This window comes from Sciurus vulgaris (assembly GCF_902686455.1).
Source record: "Sciurus vulgaris genome assembly, chromosome: 7".
In the NCBI taxonomy this organism is placed as follows: Eukaryota; Metazoa; Chordata; class Mammalia; order Rodentia; family Sciuridae; genus Sciurus; species Sciurus vulgaris.
Window position 1 is genome coordinate 120,104,076 of NC_136467.1, and position 24,917 is coordinate 120,128,992.

Here is a 24,917-nt window from a genome sequence, read left to right on the forward strand (position 1 = left end):
CTCATGCTTGAAACCAATATCAACTTTTTATAAAGGACTGCTGTGGTCTGCTGAGCTGAGCATTCCACACCTTGAACCCAGGCCCAGAGATAGGTATGCAGTTTGTGTTTGCTAATAACCTTGTCAGTTTTCAGTTTTAAGCAGTTTCATTATTTCCTGTCACCACAAGAGAACAGTGCTCCTGCAAGGAGAAATTAATATGGCTTTGGTGAGAGTTCACCTAGCAGAGTGTTTAACCTGTGTTTTACCAACTGGAAACAATTCAGAGGGCACCAAGACCCTCATTACAAGGACTGTGAACCCCAGGCTAAGCCATCTAGGAAAGAACACATTGCGTGCAGATAACAATTGCTCTGGTCTATAGCACCGCATGTGGGCTGCCCCTCATACCTCCTAGCACCCTCCCTGCTCAGTGTCCCTACCATAGTAGGGCTCGAAGAGCTCACTGGAGGCCGAGTAGAAGTCCTCCAGCTTGAAGTCGTTAGGGCCCTTCAGAGTCATCCCAAAGCCCTTTGCATGCCACTTCTTCCTCCACAGCACATACTCTGAGAAGCCGCCCGGGCCTGCGCAGACATCAGCAAAGTACAGAAGCTCAGCTTCCCGATCCTTCACCAGTGGCCTCTGCAAAGGGAAGTGAAGGACAAGGAGAAAGGAAAAAAGATGGCTCACTGAGGAACAGAAAAAATACCCAGGGGAATAAAATAAGCCTTTAGCCAAAGCTTCCTCCAGGGCCACACATCCAGGATGTGTATCCTCTGTAATTATCACCATCTGGAGTGACCCAGCCCACTCTCAAAATATCCCAATGCCTTTTACCACTCTAGCTCAACCTAATAAAAACATCTCTGTGCATATCTGGGAGGCATTTTTATTTCTCAGGGTCTTTTCCTCACCATATCCTGCCTTTCATGAGTCCTACTGAATAGAAATATTCTGCCAAGTTAGTGCAGAGTTCTTGTATTTCACCCGGTTGCCAGTTTTGTTAACACCTCATATACCCATGATACATATGATGAAACAAAGAAACCCCCATTGGTACATTACTATTAAAAATAAAGTTGGTAGAGTGCTTGCCTCGCAAGCACAAGGCCCTGGGTTCAATCCCCAGCACTGTAAAAAATAAAATAAAATAAACTCGAGGGCTGGGGATGTAACTCAGTGGTAAAGCAACTGCCTCTCATGTGCAAGGCCCTAGGTTCCATCCCAGCGTGGCAAAGGAAAAGAAAAGTAAACTCTAAACTTTATTTGGATTTCACTAGAATCCTCTATCTGTTCCACAAACTAACACAAGACACCACATCACACTTGTCTTCTGTCTTTCTCCACTTCTTTCTCCTGCCTTTGCTCAGAGCACTGCGCCACAGGGAGCTGGCAAGGTAGACAGCTGGCTCAGCAAGAGCAGCTTCCAGCAGCCCGAGCACCCTCTACCTCACGAGTGACTAACCACAATCATCATTTAAATTTTTATTTGACTACATTTTTGGCCCTTCAAGTACCCTTCTCTCTTAACTTCAAATTGATGCTGAATCCATTACTCTCCTACACTGTGTGTTTATATTTCTCTTTTACACAAATGCCATGGAAGCTCTTATTGACCTTTGAGCCCTAGATAATGAATTCCACTGGCTCTCCACAAGAGGGGATGGAATGCACTGGTGACAAGCTCAAGGAATGGGTGGCCAAGAGGGCTATGATTGGTTTAGGGAGGGGTCTGGGGACCTCAGCCTTCCTCCCACAGACTGGGCATGGCCAAGCACTTGTCCAGAGTTCTGCAACTGCCAGATAAAGATCAGACAGCCTTAGGGAAAAAGTCATAAGAAAGAGATATACTAATGTTCAGTCGCTTCTAGATGACAAGGGCCTTGCCTCTGATGATAGCTATCTAGCTTTATCAAAACAGTGGAAAAGTCTCTGGAGAAATGACTTTGGCTAAAAATAAACTTCGTCACAAGTGACAAGCCCACCCTGGGCATGCTGGGACATATCAGTTCTTTCCCTTATTCCTCCCTACTCTTCCCAGTGTTCTTTGTTCCTGAGCCATTAATTATTCATATTTTTGGATTATATTCATTTGCACACACAAAAAAAGACTTAATGGCATTTACAGAGAACATCCTGTAGCACCTTCCAGTCGTGATGAGGCAGAGGTCACATGTTTAAGCCCTGCCCATACTGCAAAGGTGGAAAACAATGCTCCTCACCATCAGCTGTGCCTCAGCCCAGGCTCCAGCCTCTCTGGGTGAACCGCTGGGCCAAAGACTGGGGGCAGGAAGGGCAATGACTCGATAAGAGCATCTCAACTCTTACAAGGTGTCCTAAACACGATCTCACTCTATGATCTCAAAACAAGTGGCCCTTGCAACCACGGCCGGGAATCTGTGCGTAGAAAGGACAGCTGGGGGTCTCAGCTCTACTTATTGGCTATAAAGTCAGAGCAAGCACACAAATTAAACCACTAAACTCAAGCTTCCTCAACTGCAAATCAAGATTAATGCAGGCATTTCTAAGGCTGCTGTAGGTTAAATAAATCATTGGCAAAGACTTTCTCAAACTGTAGTCAACAAAAGATGACACTATACTCCACAAGATCAACTTCTTTGGAGTCAAGTCTTGTCTTTTTCTCTTTCCTATGCCAAGTGCAGTGTTCTAATTTCCTCTAAGACAGGACCGAAACATTTTTGTTTTCTGTTACATGTCAGAGACAATTGTTTTCTACCCTCAACATCTTCATCACAAGAATCCCTCACATAATAGTTTATAACATGCTTCCATGTACTCCAAGGGTCTAAATTTCCCTCTTTCCCTTGTTTCTTCCAATTCTTATTTACAATTCTATTTCTCCTCTAGTCCCCTTTCTCCTTTTACCATAACCTGTAGCACCAGAGACCTATTTAAAAACCTCAGTCCTTCCCCCACCTCCCACCCTCTCCATACTCCCTAAGCATCAAGCTCTCTGATTCTTAGTCTGTAACTACCTGATCCAAGAGCCACAAAGCAAGCCCCTAGCAAGCCTGGGTGTGTGCTGGGCTTCATGCCACTCCCACCTCTGCTGGGGACTGCTCTGGTATCTCTGGCTGCTTGAAAAACAACCAAGCCTGTTGGGCTTGGCTGTCACTCTGGTCCTTAGGGAAAACAGAGATGAAAAGAGAGAAGAAAACACTAGGGGCTCAAGAAAAATCACTTTTTATATTGGAGTGTAGAGAACATCTCTGAAAGGGCAATTCTCCATGGCCGCTAACAATCAATTCAGGTCAAGAAGCTGCCTGAAGCATTGCAAACACGGCTGTCTCTTCCCATATAACCACCATCTCCACCCTGAACCTGAATGGTACAATCCTGGTGCCTACTTCATTTTCATGACAGCAAAAGACAATAACCAGATACCAGCTGCTGGAGGCGTTTCCATTCAAAAGCCCAAAATGATGCTGTGACTTCCCATCAGCTTAACAGAGCTCCTCTGCCAGGCAGGGGTTTAAAGGAAATCATTGGTAGCTCAGAAAACTAAATCAACATTATATCAACCTAATTTTCTCAAGATGCTAATTCCAAGAGCCCATTTGTGCTGCCTGCCAGTCCTGGAAAATGGCGGTGGAAGCCCTGGGACAGAAAAATGAGTAAAAGCTAGAGGGGTCTACATGCCAGCTCTGACAGCATGAAGGAAGTTGTTAGGCAGGTGGAGCGGAGACATTAAAGAACTTGAAATAAGTTTATTTAGCCCCTGGGTAATAAGGGGGTCTAGTAGAATGAGGCTAAGTGAAGCAGAAACAGGTTTGGGGGCAGCTGGCTCCTAGCCCTGTCACTGTCAAAGAAAACTAACTTTCTAGGACCAGGAAAAAATGTTTTGAAACCCTGAAGGGAATTCTAGACTAAAATTTACTTTTTTGTTTTCTCTATCATTATAGAGTGGCAACATTCAGAGAAATGAGATGTAGCAGAGGAGAAAATCATTTTGTTCAACCACTTCTTAAGAAGGGCCAAAACCTCATAATTATGATCCCGCACAAAGCTTGTTCAGAGAGGCAGAAAGTGGCCCTGCTGAAATTACAGATCTTGGTGCGGGAACAGATTTTAAGAGCCTTCTGGTATATTGGGGCACTCCTGGGACCACAGAAGCACTAAGGGACTCTATCTGGGGAGTTCAAAGCAAAACACGTCTGTATTACACAGCAGGAATACTCTCCTAACATTGAACAAATGGTAATTTTTGAGTCACTGAAGCTTAAGTCCACTTAATACTATGAATTCTCACCCCATAAGAGTCCCGGGGATTTGTAAACATGCGATCAAACACGAAATCCATGTTAGCCATCTTCATCGCTGCCCTGTAACAAAAGCAAGATAGAAAAGTGCAACTCAGTTCCAGATGTATGGAGAACTGAGGCTCAAATGAAAGGTGGAGCAGGGCCTGTCACGGGAGGTGGGGGAAAGGTCAGCAAACCTGTTAAGGAAGAAAACTCCTCGGATCATCTCGTAGGGATTGGCCCGGGTCCGAGCTCGCCGCATCTCTTCCCCATCCAGGACATCAAACACACTCTGCCCAAAGACAATCGAAACCTCCAGTAAGTGTCATCTTGGCCCCTCCAGGATAGAACAGTGGCTGACTCACAGCCCTCCCAGGAGCTAGGCTGCTGCTGTATCTTAGCTCTGAAATGACCAACTGTGTGGCCCTAAACAAGTTGCTCAATTTCTCTTACCCTCAACTACCTCACCTGTAAATGGCAAAAAACAAAATGAAGCTGGCACCTGACACGTGCTGAGTGGTTAAAAAGCAGTATGGGTGGCTACACACAAAGCCACCTCTTGGCACTGCTAATCTGCACAGCAAATTGCTTCCCCACACCAGCAGCAACCTTTCAGGGAACCGAAGTTCTGATATTCAGGCTCACCTGACGGGGGCTCACTTAGGAGGGAAACAAATCAAGAGCAGCGTTTTGTGAGGGCACCTGCCCCACAGCAGAGATCCCTTTGCCCTGCTAGCTCCCCTCTGTGATCTCCTTTCTGGAAACAGACATCCTTACTTCATTTGCAGCCCAGTCACCTTACAAATATAGTTCCATCTCTAGGCATAAGCTGTGTGGCCTTTGTCCTTCTCCAACCCATTTCCTCCTCAGTTTCCCTGCCTCATTCTGCCCGAGGGACATGCTTCCTGGTTCCCAATCCCAAAAAGCATTTACCTGGGTGCCTCACACCCACTGTTTCATTTAGCTCTCATAAACACCCAGAGAAGTATTTTCTACCCAGTTTATGGATGAGGACATCAGAAAGACACTGAGGCAAATGGCCCAATATTACAGAGCAAAAAAAGTTATACAATTAGGATTTGAATACAGGCTTATCTGACGCTATAAAATGATCCGAAACCTTTTGCTATACGAGGCCTCCTTGGGATTACAATAAACTGATCGGCTAAAGTCAAGTGACTTCTTTCCCAGCTCCTGGCCACAGGGACACTATTCCAAGGCAAGATAGTCACTAGAAAAAAAGACACTTTGGAGATATGTACCAAGCTACACATCTGATCTCCTGGAAAAACTTTAACTTCAGTCCCTGACATCCGACTAAAAAGAAAACTGAAAAGTCCAGCCAATAACCTCACAGAAGGCTTTCACATTTGGCTCTAGACATAAGGTCTTACCTTACACTGCAACACACTGTGAAGCAGCTCTTCCCCACAAAACTCCGTTTCATCTTCAATAATCATTTTTCTCTATAGGGAGAAGAAACAATAAATAATGACCAAGTATGGGGGAGGGATGGGTGAATGGAGAAATTAGGGTTCCAAGTAAGTAGAGCAAGAAGGGGTTTGAGTCCCTGCCAAGAAACATCAATCCCAGAGGATGGGAAAGACACAATCCTAAATCCCTCTGGCTATATTCCAGATGGCTGTGAGATGAAGCAGTCCCCTGGGAGCTCTGAGTGGAGCGCCATATGGATACGAGATTCACGAATGCTGAGGCTGGGAAAGCAAACAGGAAGGAGACAGGCAAGCTGCCTTATCCTCGAGCAAAGGTAGAAGGATGGGGAGGGCCCCAAGTGATATAAGCCCGTCTTTCAACCAGGAAGCCTCTCACTCTCAGGTCAGTAAAACTGCTTGATCCCAGGCCCCTCGCCCAGTAGCATTAGAGAAAATAAAGGCTCAGGGCTACAGGTGGAGTTCAGGGGTAGAGTGCTTACTAGCATGTGCGAGGTCCTTGGTTTGATCCCAGCAACACAAAATCATTTTTAAAAAAATCATTAAGGACTTAGAAAAATCATTAAGGATTTTTTAAAAAATCATTAAGAGTTTTGTTTATGTGAGTTAGATAGATATTAATGTTTATTAACAGAAATTAAAACAAAAATTTTTGATGCTTAATTCAATGTAAAAGAACAGTACATTAACATAAATTATTTTTATGAAAAATAAACAGATTTCAAAAATAATTTAGCAAGGAGGATAGTTCTATTTTTCAGTTTTGTAAATCTCTTCAACATCTGGCTTAATAGAAGAAAGTTAAGTTCTCTTCCCTGATTTTGCCTTTCAATCATTTATTGTCCAATAGATTGTAATATCACATGTCGTAGTTTCTATAAAACTCCACTGGTCACCTGTGGATCTATGAAAGTAAAAGGGCAAATAACTTTTCAATATCATTATGAAGATAATTTTGACCTCGTGGACCCCCTGAAAGGGTCTTAGAGATCCCCAGGAGCCTGTCTACACTTAGAGAACTGCTCTCTAGATCACACTGATTTGGTAGCCACCTTTATTCTTAAGATTTTCTACAACAGGATTAAACAAATTCTTTCTGTATCAATTCCCTGATTACTATCTGAGGACAGGGACAGTATCTTTTCATTTACCTGGAACAGTCCCCAGCAGTGACCTGAATATACAAATACACAATAAACCACTCCAAAAGGCATCCATAAGGAAGGGATAGAGGTTACACATTTTGTCTGCCTGTTAAGTTCAATGAGTAGGAAAACAAACAAACCTGCCACACCTCCTAGGCACAGGTTTATAAAGCCCTTTATACACCTTCTTAACAGTTTCATTCCTGCCATAATGGTCACATTTTTCTTAAACTATGGGTATACATATAACAAGACTCAAGAAGGAGAAAAGTTAGGAGAGGTCAAGAAATTCAGGTACATTTTCCTGACATCTTACCTTTCCCACAACCATCCAATCACTCATTTCTTGAGTGTCAGGAATTTCAGTGGTACATTCTGGAAACCATGACACCTGCTCACAGGCACTAGGCTATGAACAAAAGAGAGGCAAATGTCAGGTAAGACAGACCTTGGGCCTCCACCCCAACTCTCTAGGGCTTCCACAAAACAATCCAGAGGGACTCAGACTGATAAGGATCCAAGTAGCTGAAGCCAAATGCAGTGGTCAAACATGAGAAGTAAAGCCAAAATTCTGAAGTTCAACTTCTGAAGGTCAGCTCTCATTCTATTTTGCATCTTTAGAACCTTCCCAAATCTTCAAGGTTTCTTTCATTTGTTCCAATGTTTTTTTTTTTTTTTTTTCCCCATGTCAGCCTTAAGTCCAAACCTTCTTCTTTAATGCATTTTTATTACTATTAAAGCTGAAATTTCAGCTCCCCTTTGGCTCACTGCTGTGCTTAAATTGAATCAGCAAGAATTCCACCAGCATAGAATCTGGGATTCTTTCTTTTGTTTGTTTGTTTTTGGTTTTGTTTTGTTTTTTTTTTTTAATTGTAAACAAATGGGATACATGTTGTTTCTCTGTTTTGTTCCAATGTTATTTGACGAATACCTACTATGTGCTAAGTCTTCAGAATACAGAGTTAAATAAGACGGGACCTTGTCCAAAGGAGTTTAAAATCAGAGTGGTGAGGGCACAGAGAAGTCAATAAGTGTTTGTCACATGTGAGATATATAGATATAGACATATTTTTTGTACTGAGGATTGAATCCAGGGACATTTAACCACTGAACCATATCCACAGTCCATTTTTTTATTTTGAGACAAGGTCTCACTAAGTTTCTGAGGCTGATCTCAAACTTGCAATCCTCCTGCCTCAGCCTCCCAAGGTGCTGGAATTACAGACATGTGCCACTACACCCAGCATTTTTTATATTTATATATATATACATATTTATGAAAAGTTAATTTCATCAAGACTTAGTGGCATGCGACTCACCTTCTGATGTTTTCACAGTGTTATTCACAAAATAACCCAGAAACTGGTTATTTAACCCAGAAACAATACAGCAGAAAATGGTATCTCTAAAGGATGCTTCCTCTTAATTTTCTATTACTTTCCTTAACAGGCAAAAACAGTGGTTCTCACTCCAACTGTACATTAGGATCTCCTGCAGAGATTTTCAATAAAATTTCTGATGCCCAGGTCCTACCTCCACAGTACATGAAGTACATGATTCTGCTGGTCTGAGATGGGGACTGGACATATGTTTTAAAAAGTCCCCAGACGATTCTACCGTATATCCAGGACTAAGTACCACTGGGCTAGAGAAACATGAATTATAAAACCTAACCAGGTGGCTAACCTGCATGGCAGCTTCACAGATTGCCTCCCAAGCAAGTGTGGAGAAGAGATTCACCATTGCAAATTGAAGCAATGTGATTAAAGGTAATATTACATGCTCTGAAAGCCATAAAATGGTATCATAATGCAAGGTCTTGAGGGCAAGCAAACTGTCATCAACAGAAAAAGTTGAAAAAAAATTTACTGAAACCTTTTGTCCATGAATCTGGCAATGTAACATGTTTTTTTCCTCCTGGTCAAATCTATCACCTTTAGGCATAAATTTAAATTATCAACTTTAGAGGAAAAAAAGTTCATATATGCTTTGGATGTTCCTTTATCAAGCAAAAGCAAACTCAGCCTCTCCATGAAAGTCTATACATTAAGGTTACCTGCAAAGTGGACTTTGTCCAATGGCTCAAACCTTGTATCTATACTCCTAAGCTTTAGTAGTCACTGACCATTCTCCTTACAGTGACCCCAGGATGGGATATTTCCTCATGACCCCCAGACTCATCTGTCTTAAAGAAATGGCTACCAATTGATAGTTGAGCCAACTCTGACTTACTTATCAGGCATACTTTCTAAGAGAAAAACTGAATAATGGCAAATGATAACTGGGACAGTCTCACCCCAAAAAGGAATTTTGATAGCCTATCTCCATTAAAAACAGATCTCACAGGCAAATTTCAGATTTCTAGTTTGACAAGGTTCATTTAAATTCTGTGCCACTGAAAGGATCAAAACTGTGTACTTGTTTATACACAAATAAGGATGTGTAAAGCACTAGGTATTTCTCAGGAAAAGCCTCTATCTAGTAACCTATCACAGTCTTTACCCTATTCAAGGAGGCAGTAGTGATTCAATGATAGAATTCTCACCACCTCTATGCCAGTCTTTACCCTACTTTGCACTGTCTCCTCTGCTGTTCTGCTGTACACTTTATAATGACAAGGCAACACAGCAAGAGCACCCCAGAATCTGTCAGAATCTCACTCTGAAGCCTTATTAGACTTTTATTATGAGCACGTTCACAGACATTCTTTCTTGAAGACAAAAATCTGGGAGACAAATAATATAGCAGTTTTCCAGCTAGTTCAGAGACATATCTGAAGCTCAACTACATCAACTATGTAGAAGACTAGACATTTGTATTCTATTTTCTCTAATCTCACCATTGTTTTTAGATGTTTTTGTTATTCTTACTTCAAATCCTTTGTGGAATAAAATAGGATATAAATAAATGAAAAAAAATCTCAACATTACCTGTGCAATAATAAGTTTCTTTTTGTCTTACAACAAACTGGTACTCAGGGCAACAAATTAAGTTCACAGTAGAAAAGCAATACGGCATCAACGAACACCTGTTTAACTTGTGGAGACAGAAGGACCTTAGGGGGCACCTAATCCAATCACTCACACAATGGACAGTGGGTGGGAAGGGAAGGGAAGGGAAGGGAATGCCACTTGAATCCCTTCAACAGAGGGTGTCCACACCGTTCTTATTACACTAGTGGCAAGCTGTACCTATTTACTAAAAAAGTTTCCTTATGAAGCCAAACTCTGCCTTCCAGCATCTTTTACCTACTGATCTTAGACAATCCTAGAAAGCAACAGGACACAAATCAACATCCTATCAGATCTCCCCCAGTCTTCTATTTTCCACTCTGGACATCCCCAGTACCTCCCATATAAGAAACTAAACCCAACTGACCACCCTATCAATTTCTGCCACATAGATTTCTGTTTGTTAATAAGGTTTCACAAAGCCACACATCCAAAACCATAAGGGTTTCCTCCTCTCTCACTAGTTACCTCTGGTTCATCTCTCCAGTCCACATTCAGCTCCTGATCAAAACCCCTCAGGGTCAGACCCAAGCCTCTTCGGCCTTTCTGATTAGAAGCCTCAACAATGTCCTTCCGACCTTGGCTGTATTTACCCAATCCTTCACCTTCCTTGAAGCCCATTTTGGCCTGAAAAAGAAAGGTGATAGAGCACAATTAATTCAATCCAACAAACATTTATTTAGCCCCTATAATATGCCAGACACTGTGTTAAGCCCTGGGAAATATAGATGATTAAGGCCTAAAGTCTATCTTCTAGCCTAATGAAGAAAAGAAGCATAAATAAATAACTACAGTAACCGTGGACCCAGTGACCATCTATTCTGAAGGTAAAAGTCTACAGCAACTAGAAGTTGAATAAATGAGGAGAGACCACATAGCTATAATTAAAAGCACTAAGAGTACATAATGAATCTCACTGAACATTTGCACGACTTACCCTTCCAGCTCATTTGTCTGATTAAGTGAAAAGTAGATCCAGAGTAGAGTTGATAAAGAGAACATAATTTTAAATGGGACAGCTTTGAGTAGTAACTTGTACCTTATCCATAATCAGTCAAATAGCCTTACTCTGCAAGAATAATGAGGTCTTGTAGGAACCTATTTAATCAAGAGTTTAAACTCACTTCAGGTAAGCTTCAGATAAAATTCAGGTATGGAAGGTCCTGGGACAAAAATGCTTTTTCAAATGTCACAACCATCTATAAGTTTACCCTATACTCTAGAATTACTGGGTCCAGGAGCATATCCCAAAGAGAAAAGACCCAAATCCCAAATCCCATAGGCTCTTACCTGATAAAAGAATTCCAATCCTGAGAAATTCTAATTCTCCCTGAACATCTATATTCCTGTTGAAAGCACTTACTCAAGAGCTGGATGGAATCCCTACAGTAGACACAAATCTTCCCACACCTGCCCCTCAAAGAGCTGACTGTTATAAGCCTCCCATCTTCCCCCCCAAAGCTGAAGGCCCCCAAACAAATATCCTGACCTACGACTTCAGCAGGGGCATTTCTCATTCTTAAATGAATCCAACAAGAAATGCAGAAGTTGGCTGTGATACTCCTGAAGTCAGACAGATGAGAAACTTGGACTTCCATCATCTTTGCACATATACTAAATTTTGGTGAGAAAAGTTAAGCACTCTCCCTATTCACCTTCCTTCTTGAAACATATCAGTAGGTATGAAATTGGGAACAGGAATGGGACTTTCTTTGGAAAAAGAATACCACACTACTGCCATTTATTTAGGCACCTAGGAGTGAAAAGGAGTTCAGTCATTTCTCCTGAGATTACTCGCTAGAATAAAAATTCCCAGCATGAAGTCTTCTTATTCACTGACACACACCCATTTTTAGGCAAGTATATGCACACATGCTTATAATAAGAATTAATTAGAAAAGATACCAAAAGGTGAACCAGTTCTGGACAGAACAGGAGGAAACAGGTATATGTAGTCACTTTCCACAAATTAGTCCAATGTGATAGATACTTCTATAGAAAAGGGGCCACACTCGCTCTACTAAATTTCAGCGGCTAGAAAGCAGAGAAAAAAATCCATGCCCTACCTTTTCTTTTTCTCATATAAATACAAACTGCCCTTCTCTCACTCTGTGGGGGCAGCTTTAGAAATCCAACCTAAGCACCGACATACCATAAGCTTCTGGGAGACACTATTATACATGGAGTAACGAGAAGATGTTCCCTCCACAAGAGAGTCTGCTTTGAATGCATCATCAAAACAGTCAGAGCTGCGTGTCTTCCCCTCTGTCTCACTGTCAGACTCACTCAGGCTTGTAGAAGATGCTGGAAAAGAAAAAGGAAATCAATGAGCTGAATTTATGGCACAAAATAGCTTCGAGATGGTCAGATTTCATTTATTCAAGAAGTGTTCCATATATGCACTGCATACAGGAAGTTCATTTAATGACCCAGGGTCGAATCTATTTTCTACCTCTGTAGTCCCGGGCAAGTCACTTAAAAGTTGCTAATGGTACTTGACACAATGGGAGCTCAAAAATAATAGTTTTCAGCTGAACGCAGTGGCGCACGCCTAGCAGCTTAGGAGGCTGAGACAGGAGGATTGCGAGTTTAAAGCTAGCCTCAGCAATGGTGAGATGCTAAGCAACTCAGTGAGACTCTGTCTCTAAATAAAATACAAAATAGGGCTGGGGATGTGGTTCAGTGCTAAAGTGCCTCTGAGTTCAATCCCCAGTACAAAAAAAAAAAAAAAAAAAGAAATAGTTTTCCTTCCCCAACCTTTAAATTTCCCCCACTACAAAACTGGGATGGTAATATCTAACTCACAGGTTGTTTAAAGATTAAATGAAATAACATGTGAAAGCATACTGTCAAATACAAAGTGTACTGATTGAAGATACATTATTTCTACTGCTATTGTTTATTTAAACATCAATTTCTAAAGACTGATGCCTGGTTCCATTTTCAACAATTCCATCAGCAGACTAACAGGTTTCTAATTGTTTAATCTTCTAGCTAGTTCTCCTTGCTTACAAAGTCCTTTAAACTTACTGGCAAGAGAGAAGGTCCAGAGTCTGGGGTTGTACCTCAGTGGTAGAGTGCTTGCCTAGCATGTGTGAGGCACTGGGTTCAATCTTCAGCACCACATAAAATAAATAAATAAAATGAAGGTATTGTGTCAATCTACAACTAAAAAAATATATATTTGAAAAAAGAGAGAGAGCATGTGAGTACTGAGCACGGTGGCACACGTCTATAATCCCAGCAGCTCAGGAGGCTGTGGTAGGAGGATCTTGAGTTCAAAGTCAGCCTCAGCAAAAAACTCAGTGAAAGCCTGTCTCTAAATAAAATACAAAATAGGGCTAGGGATATGGCTCAGTGGTTGAATGCCCCTTGAGTTCAGTCCCCAGTACCACCCCACAAAAGAGAGAGAGAGAGAGAGAGAGAGAGAGACAGAGAGAGAGGAGGGTACACAATGCAGCTCTAGAGAAAAGCAGGCTCACAGGGAGAAGTCAGACAAGAACAAGAACAGAGGTGAGAATGGGGAGGAGGAGAGGAAAGAAGGAAGGTAAAAGAGAAAAAGAAAAACAGGGGAAGGGGCAGAAGCTCTGATGGAATCGCCAACTTAGGTGGAGAGGAGCAGAGATAGAGCTCTAGGAGGAAGCTAGCAGCTTGGAAGAGCTAAACCATCATCTTCACTATCAATGATTTTGTTAAAGAACATCAATTAAGAGTACCTCTGCAGCTGCAAAAGTGCTGGGCTCCCTATACCACAGCCAAAGTGGACAATAATTGTAACTATCTCTTCCCCTCCCGTATGCAGAACTATGCATCTAGTAACCCGATGTAATTTTATTCAGGGAGTCTCTCAAATCCACCTAAATTTGGAAACATATTGTATCTCAAAAGTTTGGTCAAGGTCGGATATGGTGGCACAAGCCTATAAACCCAGCAGCTGAGGCTGAGGCAGAAGGATTGCAAGTTTAAAGCCAGCCTCAGCAACTTGGCAAAGCCCTAAGAAATTCAATGAGACCCTGTCTCTAAATAAAATACAAAAAAGGGCTGGGGATGTGCTCAGTGATCAAGTGCCCCTGGTTCAATCCCCAGTACCAAAAAAAAAAAAAAAAGTAACTGTGGTTATTTAAAGATAAAATGAAAAAAAAATTATTTCAATTTATGTGAATTGTTCTTTCAAATGTTTTTATTAGTTGTTAGGATATAAAGACTTGTTACTAGTCAAGTACAGTGCCATCTGCCTGGAACTGTAGCAACTAGAGAGGTGGAGGCAGGAGATCACAAATTTGAGGCCACCTTCAGCAACTTAGTGAGGCCTTAAGCAACCTAAAAAGACCCTGTCCCAAAATAAAAAATAAGAGGATGTAGTTCAGTGGTAGCATTCCCGTGGGTTCAGTCCCCAGTACCAAAAAATTAAAATAAAATAAAAGCTTGTTATTTAGATTTCCATAAATACTTAATAACCTGAACTATTAGGTATTTATTTTGACCTAGGGACATGGTAAACAAAAGTAAGAGCAACACTAAGAGTGCCAAGAAACAAGAAAGCCTGCTGATGCAATGAAAACAGATCACCAAGACACACTGCTATAAAAATAACAAGAGCCAAGCCACATTCATGAGCATGACATCCTGACTTTTGTATAATAAAGAGGGAAAACACAACTCTATATTTCTTGTAATTGCATTATAATTGAGCTTTGAAAGAAAAGAGATACAAGACCAATAAATATAATAAATATCCCAATAAATATACCCAAAGGACTTAAAACCAGCATACTACAGTGATGCAGCCACATCAATGTTCATAGCAGCTCAGTTCACAATAGCTAGATTGTGGAACCAACCTAGATGCCCTTCAACTGACGAATGAATAAAGAAACTGTGGTATATACACACGATGGAATATTACTCAGCCAAAAAGAAGAATAAAATTATGGCATTTGCTAGTAAATGGATGAAGTTGGAAAATATCATGCTAAGTGAAATGGGCCAAGCCTAAAATAACCAAAGGCTAAATGTTTTCTCTGGTTAAGTGCATGACAATATATAATGAGGGGGGATTGCGAGGGGAAGAGAAGAATGAAGGAACTTTGGATGGTGTAGAGGAAAAAGGGGTGGGAGGGGGTGGGGGACAGAAAGATAGTAGAATGAAACAGATAGTATTACCCTATGTATATGTATGATTACATGAATGGTGTGAATCTACATTGGGTACAACCATAGAAATGAAAAGTTGTACCCCATTTGTGTACAATGAATCAAACTGCAGTCTGTAAAAATAAAAAAGATTTTAATTTAAAAAAAGTGGGATTATGCACACACACAGGGGTTAGGGCACAGAGACAGAATTTTAAAAATAACGATTACTTAGAATAAATGAAAGCAAAAGAAAAGAAACTTGATTTTACAATCATATCACCAAGAGTTTACACTGCCTATCTTTTTAAATTTTTGAATTATGAACCATGTGAATATTTTACCTATCTAAATTTAAAATGAATATGAAAAAACTGAGCAATGTAGCACAATTCCTTTGAGGGAGAAGGGAAGTCGTTGAGAAAGCTTGGCTACCTGGGGAGGTGCTGAGAGAAGGTGCTGAGGGCAGCCATGTAAAACAATTTTTTTTTTTTTTTTTTGGTAATTGGTTAAAACAATTCTTTATAGAACTGAAATGGCAACTATTCAGTCTTCCTAATTTGAAGATTACTTCATAATTCTAAAGCCTACCTGTACTGATTCCATTTATTTCCCTGCCAGAACACAAACTTGCCGAGGGGTGACACTGGAGAAGAACACCTTCCACTATGGCCCAGGAGCACTGTACTCACACAGTCATCGAAGCACTCAACATGTTGCCTTTGAGACAGTTACCATTTGCCACATGCCACCCCCACTGGACAGGGGCACTCCTAGACAGCAGAACTTTGTCAAAATCAACTTTATATCCCCATCACCTGGACCTAGAATTTCCATTTGATAGAAGTTAATTAAATGTCTAGCATACTGAATTTAAAGATGCATCAGCCAGGTGTCACCCTTCCTGAGGACCTACAGAGTGTGTGACTCCTTACGATATTTCATTGTACAAGTAATGCAAATGTTCAGGCTTCGAAAATTTAAGAATGAGGATGGAATATCTATATCCTCACAGAGAACTGGGCTCACCTTAAGCTATGATTTACGTCCCAGGAGGTTGAAATATATGTCAGAGTTCAGAATACTGATTCTGTTTAGTACATCAGACAACTACTTTGGTTCAAGATTTGTTCTATAAAATGTCCATGCTACATACAATAGAGTACTATGCAAAAGTAACAACTCTCAGACAACCTAAAACACCTAATAGCTAGATAAATATGCATTTTTTTAAAAGAACGTAACATTTTGTGGGCTGGGGATGTGGCTCAGTGGTTAAGCACATTTGGGTTCAATCCTTAGTACCCCCCCCCAAAAAAAGACCAACCCAGAATATAACATTTTGCAAAAGAAAGAAAAGGCAGGTGAATGTGGGGAAGGTGGGCGAGGAGAAACAGAATAAACCCAGAACCAAACTTCTGACTTCTAATGAGTTAGCAAGTTGGAATTTTGGTTGAGAATGTTCTTACACAAGAGGCATAAAATCTGCCCCTTCCTGTTAAGGTAGATCCAATTCTGTTAATAAGGAGCTGTCTTGCTTACATGGACCAATGCAGCACATGTCAGGAGTGCCACTCAGAAGGAAAGACCCAGAACATTAACAATGAGTAACCATGGAAACTGAGAGGTGAAGTGATTTTTATTTTCTGTTTTGCACTTTTCTGCATTTGTGAGAAACAAGAATATGTTAGTTTGAAAATTAGGGGAAAAAATAAACCTATAAAGAATTACCATTCCAAGCCATAGGAAAAGATTAGTTCCCCTCCAGAGAAATCTTCAGAGAACAGCAGATCTGGAGGGTCAAGGCCTCTAGAGTGGCTCAAGACTATCCGTAGCCTGCTCATCTATTATCTCCCATGTGGAGGAGAGAGATACATTCTACAAAGAGTGTCCACATGCTAAAGAATTGTATTTACAAAGATTCAGATTTCAATTCTCTCAGTTGGTTCTGAGACTTCAACCTGCACTGCTCAGTACATAAAGAGTTGATACCAGGAATGTGGACAGCTCCCCGAGTACAGTCCTGAAGTTTCTTCTGGGCCGCCCAGGGATCCAAGGTCCTGACTCATCAGAAGCTACAATGTTAAATCAGGTACTATTCCCTTCACCAACTATATGGACATAAATAGGCCTAACAATGAAAAGGCTGAAAAACTTGGTATCCTTCTCAAAGGAGAGTATGCCCTGGTCTAGCTCTAGGAAGTTGCAGGGTGTTAAGATTTGCTTGAAGAGCCAACAATGAGCAATGGAATGGTATGAATTTCATTCCTGGGCATGCAGGGTTTCTGTCACTTTTGAATTTGAGAGCAATCTCATTTCCTTTTAACATCTTCATACATCTTTGAGCAAAAATAACAGAGAACCAAATTTGGGTAGAAAGCTCACTAAGCAAATCAGTGGTGACTCGTGGAAAATTCCAGCATCAGACTCTAGCACAAGATCTTTCTCCACCATTCCTCCACCCAAGGTGCTGGTTATGCTACTCCGTCCTTTCCAGGTTCTCAGAGTGAGGATGAGGGCAGCTAAAGTATCTCCTATCAGGTAATTACCTGCAAGATCAAGAAGTGTGCTAGAAAAGAAAAAGGAACCTCATTTCTCCCTCTTATTCATGTGACAAACAAAACCAGTTCTCAGGGCTGGGGATGAAGCTCAGTGAGTGAGCATGTACCTAACATGTACACAGGCCCTGGGTTCAATCCACAGTACCACAGTCCAAAACAAACAACGACAACAAAGCCAATTAGCTTGACATGATTTGAAAGAAAGTCTGGGGCTGTGGTGGTAGCTCAGTAGTAGAGCGCTTGCCTAGCATGTGTGAGGCATGGGGTTCTGTCCTCACCACATAAAATGAATAAATAAATAAAATAAAGATATTAAAGAGAGAGAGAGAAAGTAAGTCTGTAGATTAGCCCTAATTTCCACAGACTGCCACAGTCACTATTTATTTTTACCCCTGGGCCCTTGGGACCACTCTTATCAGATGAAAAGGAAACAACTGTCAAGGCTGCCGTAGAATTCAAGAGGAGGTCTAGTTTCCCAAGACTAGAAAGAATTTAGCAAACACTGAGCCGACAATTTTGTAATGAGGACATAAATTAAAAGGAGTAATAAGGTCAGTCTATTAAAATCATTAGTTTCATTAAGAACTTGCCAAAGCTGGGTGACATTTCCATTTACCTCCCTAGGAGTTCCCCTTCTAAAACCTACCAGAGTCCAAAACATTATTTAGGGTTTTCATTTAAGATTTCTTCTCTACCTGATAGAAATCATTATTAAGTCATTTCAGAGAAGAAATGTTCACTTTACAGAGGAACCAGAGGTTTCAGCTGTTGGCAAAATTGTTCACATGGCAATAGAGAAGGGCAAACATGCCACGATTAAAAATGACAAGGCAGCTCCAAGCACCAGTGGCAAAGGTGAGCACCATACAGATACAGAAGAATAAATTATGAATTTTAATACACATCCTGCCTAAAAATTGCTAAAGAATACAGTCATTCTTGTTTAAAGACTCAATTTCTCCTTCATTCCAAACAAATGGTAACTCGTTAGAGCAATTTAAACAGACACCGATAAAGAAGTTTTTGATTAAGGTCATGAATCTGGGCTGACAGGAAAGCGATGGTGTCTCAGGGCAAATAGCCTATTTAGGAAAGAATTAAACCTGGTGGAGGGGAAGCAGCTTTGCAACTCCCAAAAAAACTTGCTGCAAGAGAACCAAGAGCCCTCTGGGTGCTATGGCACACACCTGTAATCCCAGCAGCTCCAGAGGCTGAGGCAGGAGGATCTCAAGTTCAAAGCCAGCCTCAGCAACTTAGCAAGACCCTCCGGCCACTCAGTGAGACCCTGTCTCTAAAATTAAAAAAAAAAAAAAAAAAAAAAAAAAGGCTGTGATATGACTCAGTGGTTAAACACCCATAGGTTCAATTCCCAGCACCAAAAAAAAAAAAAAAACCCCAAAAACAAAACCAGGAGCCCACACTAGATGCACAGCTAAGAACAGAAGGAAATTTTGAGGGGCTCTAGACCACAGTTTCCTATAAGAAACAAACAAAAAGAACAAAATGGCCTCATTGGCCTCCCCTTACTTTAAAAGGTCATTTGACTGCAAATTTCCAATTTATTTACACTTGAAAATGCCTTCAAACTCCTCTTAGAATACTCAAAAGAACTTGATGCCATAGTGTGCATGACAACATAAACCTTCTTTTTCTTTACACTAGTCAAATGTCAAGTCACTGAGCTGGCAACACAGCTAACTTGTGAATAATGAAAAACAAACACACTGATTAAACTAATAGATGTACTCATCATTAATGATTAATGATCAAATTGATCTAGCAAAGGAAGAATAAAACAAGGCCCAGATGGACAGAAATACTAAATACTAGTTTTTTGTTTTTCTAATTGTCCTCCCTAAAAAACATTTTTCAATCATCTATTTGAATAGGACGTGCAGGTAGAAGTGGATGGAGCAAAGGGAAATGCCCCTGCTTTAACCAATGACTTGAATAGAAAAGCTGCACATACATCTCAGCATAGATGTCATTTCTGGTGAGACAGCAAACTACCAGGGGCACTCTCCAGAGAAGCTGATACGGAACACAGATGATATAAATGCAAAGTGCTTAGAGAAATGCTCTGCAAACTGGAGGAGAGACAGGCAAAATGAAAGATGTGAAGAATTTTAAGCTTCTTGAAAGAGATATATTCAGTAAACATTTACTTAGCATTTACTTTATGCCAGGCATGACAGAGAGGAGCATAAAAACAGCAATTTTGCTAACTCTAGTGCTAAATACACACACACACACACACACACACACACACACATCTTGTTGGTGCATTATGATCATACAAAATAATGGGACTGTGACATATTCTCACATACAATAATTTGATTAATTTCATTCCCCAGTACATCCCTTTTCCCTCCTTTCCTAGTCCTAAGTTTTTGTGTCAATTTGGAGCTACCCCTACTTAATGTAAGTTAACCTGGGGAAATCTGCCTCTGCCTCCTGCCTCATTTTCTGCAAATGAAAAAGACTAAGTGGCCTATGATCAGACACGTACAATGGACTGGCCACCTCTGAATTTCATTCTGAGCACATAACAGCAATAGGCAATGCTAACTGTGTCATATGGTGCCGGTTCCAAAAAAGGTTAAAGCTATTTGATAAAATTAAAGGGAGCATATATGTGTATGGTGGGTGAGATCTTAATTCACAGTCACATTTCTTAAAGGCTTAAAATTTATATCAGACTAGCAGATGAATTTCCTTAAAAGGATTTTAAACACTAACACTTACTTTCCTTTACCTGGAAGTTCTCTCCTTACTTCAAGGCATGTTACTTGAGAGAAAATGTCTCCCAAGATCCATTTAGAACTAGACACCTCCACTACCTTAATATCACTTATTCCTTAGACACACTCTCCTTTTTTCCCTTGTAGGCTCTCTCCCAATACCAGAGAGGCCTACCTTCACCAAGTTGCTCAAATCCCGGGCAGGAAGCAAAATTCCCTTCCCTCAATAGTTTTGAAAAACAATGTCCTCAATATGCTTTTGTCTTCCCACTTAAGAACCCCAATTACAGACTTTCTCACCTACCTTGGAATTCACCATTACTATTACTTCTTCCTTTTTTTTTTTTTTTAAAATAGGACTTCACTATATAGCCCAGGTTGGTCTTGATATCACAAGCTCAAGTGATCCTTCTGCCTCAGCCTCTAAAAGTAGCCAGGACTACAGGCATGCACTACAACACCCAGCTCTACTGTGACTTTAAAGGCACACACCTCCACACATAATGTTTATAAGTGTCTCTTATCCAAACTGGATAATAGTGGCACCAAAAGTTCCATGAGCAGTACCACCTGTCAAGCCTTTCTCTGAACCAGCTCCCTAGCAACAGCTGATAAGTAACTGCCCTCCAATGAGCTTACCACTTGTGAATAAACTATTTCCTACCACCCTCAAAGGAAGTTTCACACCCTTTCAGTCACCAGTCTTGTTACCCAGTTTCATTCCAGTTTGCCAGTGATCCAACAGAGGATGCAAAATGCAAGCCTGCTGGTGTATGGGGTTGAATATTGTGTCACCCAGAGCCTGTGAATGTGACCTTATTTGGAAACAGGGTCTCTGCAGATGCAATCAAGTTAAATGAAATAAACTAGATAGGGCAGGTCCTAATCCAATGACTGATTCATAAGAAAAGGAAAATTTAAAAAAAGAAGAGGAGGAGGAAGAGGGAAATTTGCCTGCACAGCACACGCCTATATTCCCGTCTACCTAGGAGAATAAGGATGATGACAAGTTTGAGGTCAGACTCAGCAACTTAGGCCCTGTCTCAAAAAAATAAAAAGGGCTGGGGAGGTACCTTAGTGATACAGTGTCCCTGAGTTCAATTCCTAGTACTGAAGAAAAAAAAAAAAAAAAGGAAGGAGGAGGAAAAGAAGAGAAAGAGGGAAATTTATACACAGACACAGACACAGAGGGAAGGAAGAGGCTGAAACTGGAGTTAAGCTGCCACCCAAGCTGAGAAACACTAAGGATTCCAAGTGACCATCAAAAACAACAAGAGGGAAAAAGGGTCTTCCCAAGACCCTTCCAAGGGCTCATGTGGCCCTGTTGACACCTTGATTTGACATCTAGTTTCCCCACAACTGTGGAAAAATAAATTTCTGTTGTTTTAAGCAACTCAGTGTATGTTGCTTTGTTATAACAATCTCAAGAAACAAATACAGCTGGTAAGTCACAGTTTATGTGAATGGAGCTACTTCTAATTGTCTGGTATTTGAAACAAACTCCTAGACACTTCATGATTTCTGAGACAGCATCTGTGGAAACTGTTAATGTCTATAACCCTAAAAAGCAGGCAAAGGAAAATGATAATTTCAATCAGACCTGTGAAATCCTTTGAGTTTAATGTCAACAGCAAACATACTGATGTTCCACTATCACTGGGTGCTTCTGACTGCAACTGCTGAAGAAATTGAGAAAACTGTGTGCAAAAGCCTAATAATTAGGCCAGACAGCTGCACCAAAGAGCCCCTCCTCTACAAAAGAGCCCCAGGATCATTAATAGCTATTAAAAACACATAGCACTTAATGCTCACCACTTCTGACTGGTTTAAAGCAGCAAAAGAGTGCCACCTATTGAAGGACCAGCATCAAAACTAAGGAACTTCTGGGGGAAAAAAAACCCAATTTTTAATTTAAAACAAGCTTCTCTTCTCTTAGTAGAAGAATGGCAGAATGGAAGAGACTCTATGACCAATATCTCTCTCAAGAATTTTTCTGATTTTCCCCAAAGGATAGTGGACTACATTCTGCTCAATCCAAGCACAAGGGATTCAAAAAACCAGATGGCCAGTGGCCTCAGACCATTATAGGCATACCTTTTGCTGCATGATTGACGGAGGGAGGTTCATCATCTGATGTGGAGCTGAGGTTAAGGGCAAGCTCTGCAACTCTTTTTTTCTGTTTCTTGATGGGGGCAGTGCATTCTGGGTCAGTTCTCTTCATTGTTACTGCAACCATAAATACAGTCAGTCAGCTGCCCTTGGATTAGAGCCACTGGAATCAGAACAAGGATTCCAAAGTATAAATCATCAATGAGATGAGATATGGCAATTCCAAATATCCTCCAGTGCCAGCACTTGAATAACTTCTTCCTCAGTATGCAGTCTAGGAAGGATGCTAGCCAAGCTCTGGTTTTCAATAATATTTATTAGTTTTACTGGAAAAAGTTGTGTTCACAGATGCATAAGCAACTGGACCACTGGTATCAAATACCAAAAAGTCATGAATCAATCCATGAAACACAGGGGGGAAAGGCCTTGGGCAACTGTTATTCTACACTTTCAATACAACATTGGCTATCCATGGCAATGTACACTGGAGATGAATTATAACTAATCATCAACCAAAATTCCAGGGTGATGGAATATCCCATAATATTTCATAATCATTATCATTTTACCAGAACAAGTATGAGATTACATAACATGATACAAATACTGGATTTTGGTTTATTTCATGTTTGGAAAAAAATGAAAGAACTGGGAAATTTTTTAACCAAAGTAAGGAATGGGAGCAATCATTGGCTTAGGATGGAGGAAACAGACATGGGAGATACTGGGACTGGAGGTGCTGTATTATTGGAGTGAGGTACAAAAATAATAATTTTAAAAATAGGAACCCATCTCCCCCAAAAAAGAATGGAAAGAAGCAAGCACCATGTCACCATCTTCTATGCCATGGGTACATGAGAGGTAAGCATGAGGGGGGGAAATGGGATTGAATGAAATGCTTATGAGACTGAAATCTTAAGGAAAAGTAGTGAATACTGTATGAGTTACAACTGATTGATTGAACTTGGAAAAGAGAAAAAACTCAAAACAGGAGCAAACAGGGTAGATAACCAGTGGGGCTACAAGCCTTGGGGAAGGGGAGTTGCAAGAGTACAAGACTGGGCTTATAGCATGGGTCACAGTGGCCACAGCAAGAAAGCAATGAAATTCTGAAGTGCCACTCCATCACTCCAGCAACTTCGCCCACCAACCTCACAAAAACCTGGATAACATGTTTCCCTTCTCTTCAAGGATGAGTCAGTCAACCCAAAGCACAATCACATCCTTCCTAAGGTAGTAGCCTTTTAACCGGTATAGACAAAGCCTATCCTGGGGAAGCAAGAACAGCAGTATAGGCAAACAGAAAGTAAGCCCAGGCTGTGACACATTTCGTTTTAAACCACTCTTTCATCCTTCTACAAAGGCCCACAAGGTGAGCTACAGGAAAGCCCATCACAGGGCCTGCTACTAGTCACAGCAAATGCAAAAAGACTCCTATGGTTCTAAAATCATTTTAGGGGAAGATGGGGCAGCACGGAAAACTCAATGTGCCGTGTTGGGGTGGGTGCAAGAAAAAGAGAAGAAACTGTGTGAAAGGCAACAGAGGCTGATGTCCCTCCTCAAATCATATCACCTTAGATTTGGGCTTTCCAAGTCACCTAATCCAACCCACTCATTTTCCACTGGAAAAGACTGAGACCCGAAAGGAGGCAGCCACATATCTAACTCGTGCCCAGTTCAAGTAACCTACACATCCCTGAAAAATGTGCTCTGGTCAGGAACTTCTAACTGGATGCAGGAGACTTGCTTCTACCTGCTGCTTCCCCCACCGAAGGGGTTCAAATCCCCCCTGTGGTCTTCTCTCCCAGGGCCTCGGTTTCGCACTGTCACCCCTATTCACAGAGGAAAGCGCTGAGCTCCCATCTCCCCGGGCAGTCTTTCCATTTGGTGAAAATAACGTGGAGTACGTAAATATGTGCGCAGAGACTTGTCAGTGGCACGCGGGCTCCAGGAGGTTGCTGGGGAGGAGGGGAGGAGAGAGAAGCGGCCAGAAGGCTGAGAGTCACAACCGCGCGGGTAGGGGCCGAGGCGGCAGTGGAGAGAAGGATGCTGAACCCGCGCGCCCGCCCGCTCGCTCCCCCCGGGCCGCGCGACGGCACTCACGCAGAGGGGAGAGGGCGAGCTGCCAGGGAGCGGAGAGCGGGGATCAGGCCGACGTATCGCCGCCGCCGCTGCCGCCGGGCCTGGACCTGCCACAGCCAGAGCCTCCACCTCCTCCCTCAGTTTCGTTTCCCCACAAGCCAGCCCGGGTCCGCCGGCCGCGCGGTCGCGCTCGGGTCCCGCCCTGCGGGCCGCGCAGCTTAATGACGTCACGGGACAGCCGGCCCCCCGCCCCCCCCGCAACAGGCCCCTTCTTGGCCTTGCGAAAGGCCGCTCGGGTTCGGGCCCGCCCCGCCCCGCCCCGCCCCCAGCCTGGGTTCTGGGCGCCTGCGCAGGAGAGCCGACTGGGAAGGCCCGGAGAGAAACCAATGCAAAACTAGGGGTGCCCTAGGGTGACTGCACATTTCCTAATCTCACTTAAT

At 41.8% G+C, this 24,917-nt stretch overlaps 1 protein-coding gene across 2 annotated transcripts in view; it reads right to left on the bottom strand.

Moving 5' to 3' along the window:
* The window catches only part of CMTR1 (cap methyltransferase 1), a gene marked incomplete at its 5' end in the record, with an annotated part of 47,678 nt that extends 23,000 nt beyond the window's left edge, over positions 1-24,678 (bottom strand). Inside the window, 9 exons of one of the 2 annotated variants that reach the window (XM_079148337.1) lie at positions 423-621; positions 4,250-4,322; positions 4,439-4,533; positions 5,636-5,707; positions 7,154-7,246; positions 10,317-10,475; positions 12,001-12,152; positions 22,381-22,512; positions 24,499-24,678. In XM_079148337.1, the coding sequence (XP_079004463.1) occupies positions 423-621; positions 4,250-4,322; positions 4,439-4,533; positions 5,636-5,707; positions 7,154-7,246; positions 10,317-10,475; positions 12,001-12,152; positions 22,381-22,507 (970 nt within the window). Of the gene's footprint in view, positions 1-422; positions 622-4,249; positions 4,323-4,438; positions 4,534-5,635; positions 5,708-7,153; positions 7,247-10,316; positions 10,476-12,000; positions 12,153-22,380; positions 22,523-24,498 lie in introns of those variants that run through there. The other variant, XM_079148336.1, reaches the window with a different exon arrangement.
* Positions 24,679-24,917: the final 239 nt, after the last annotated feature.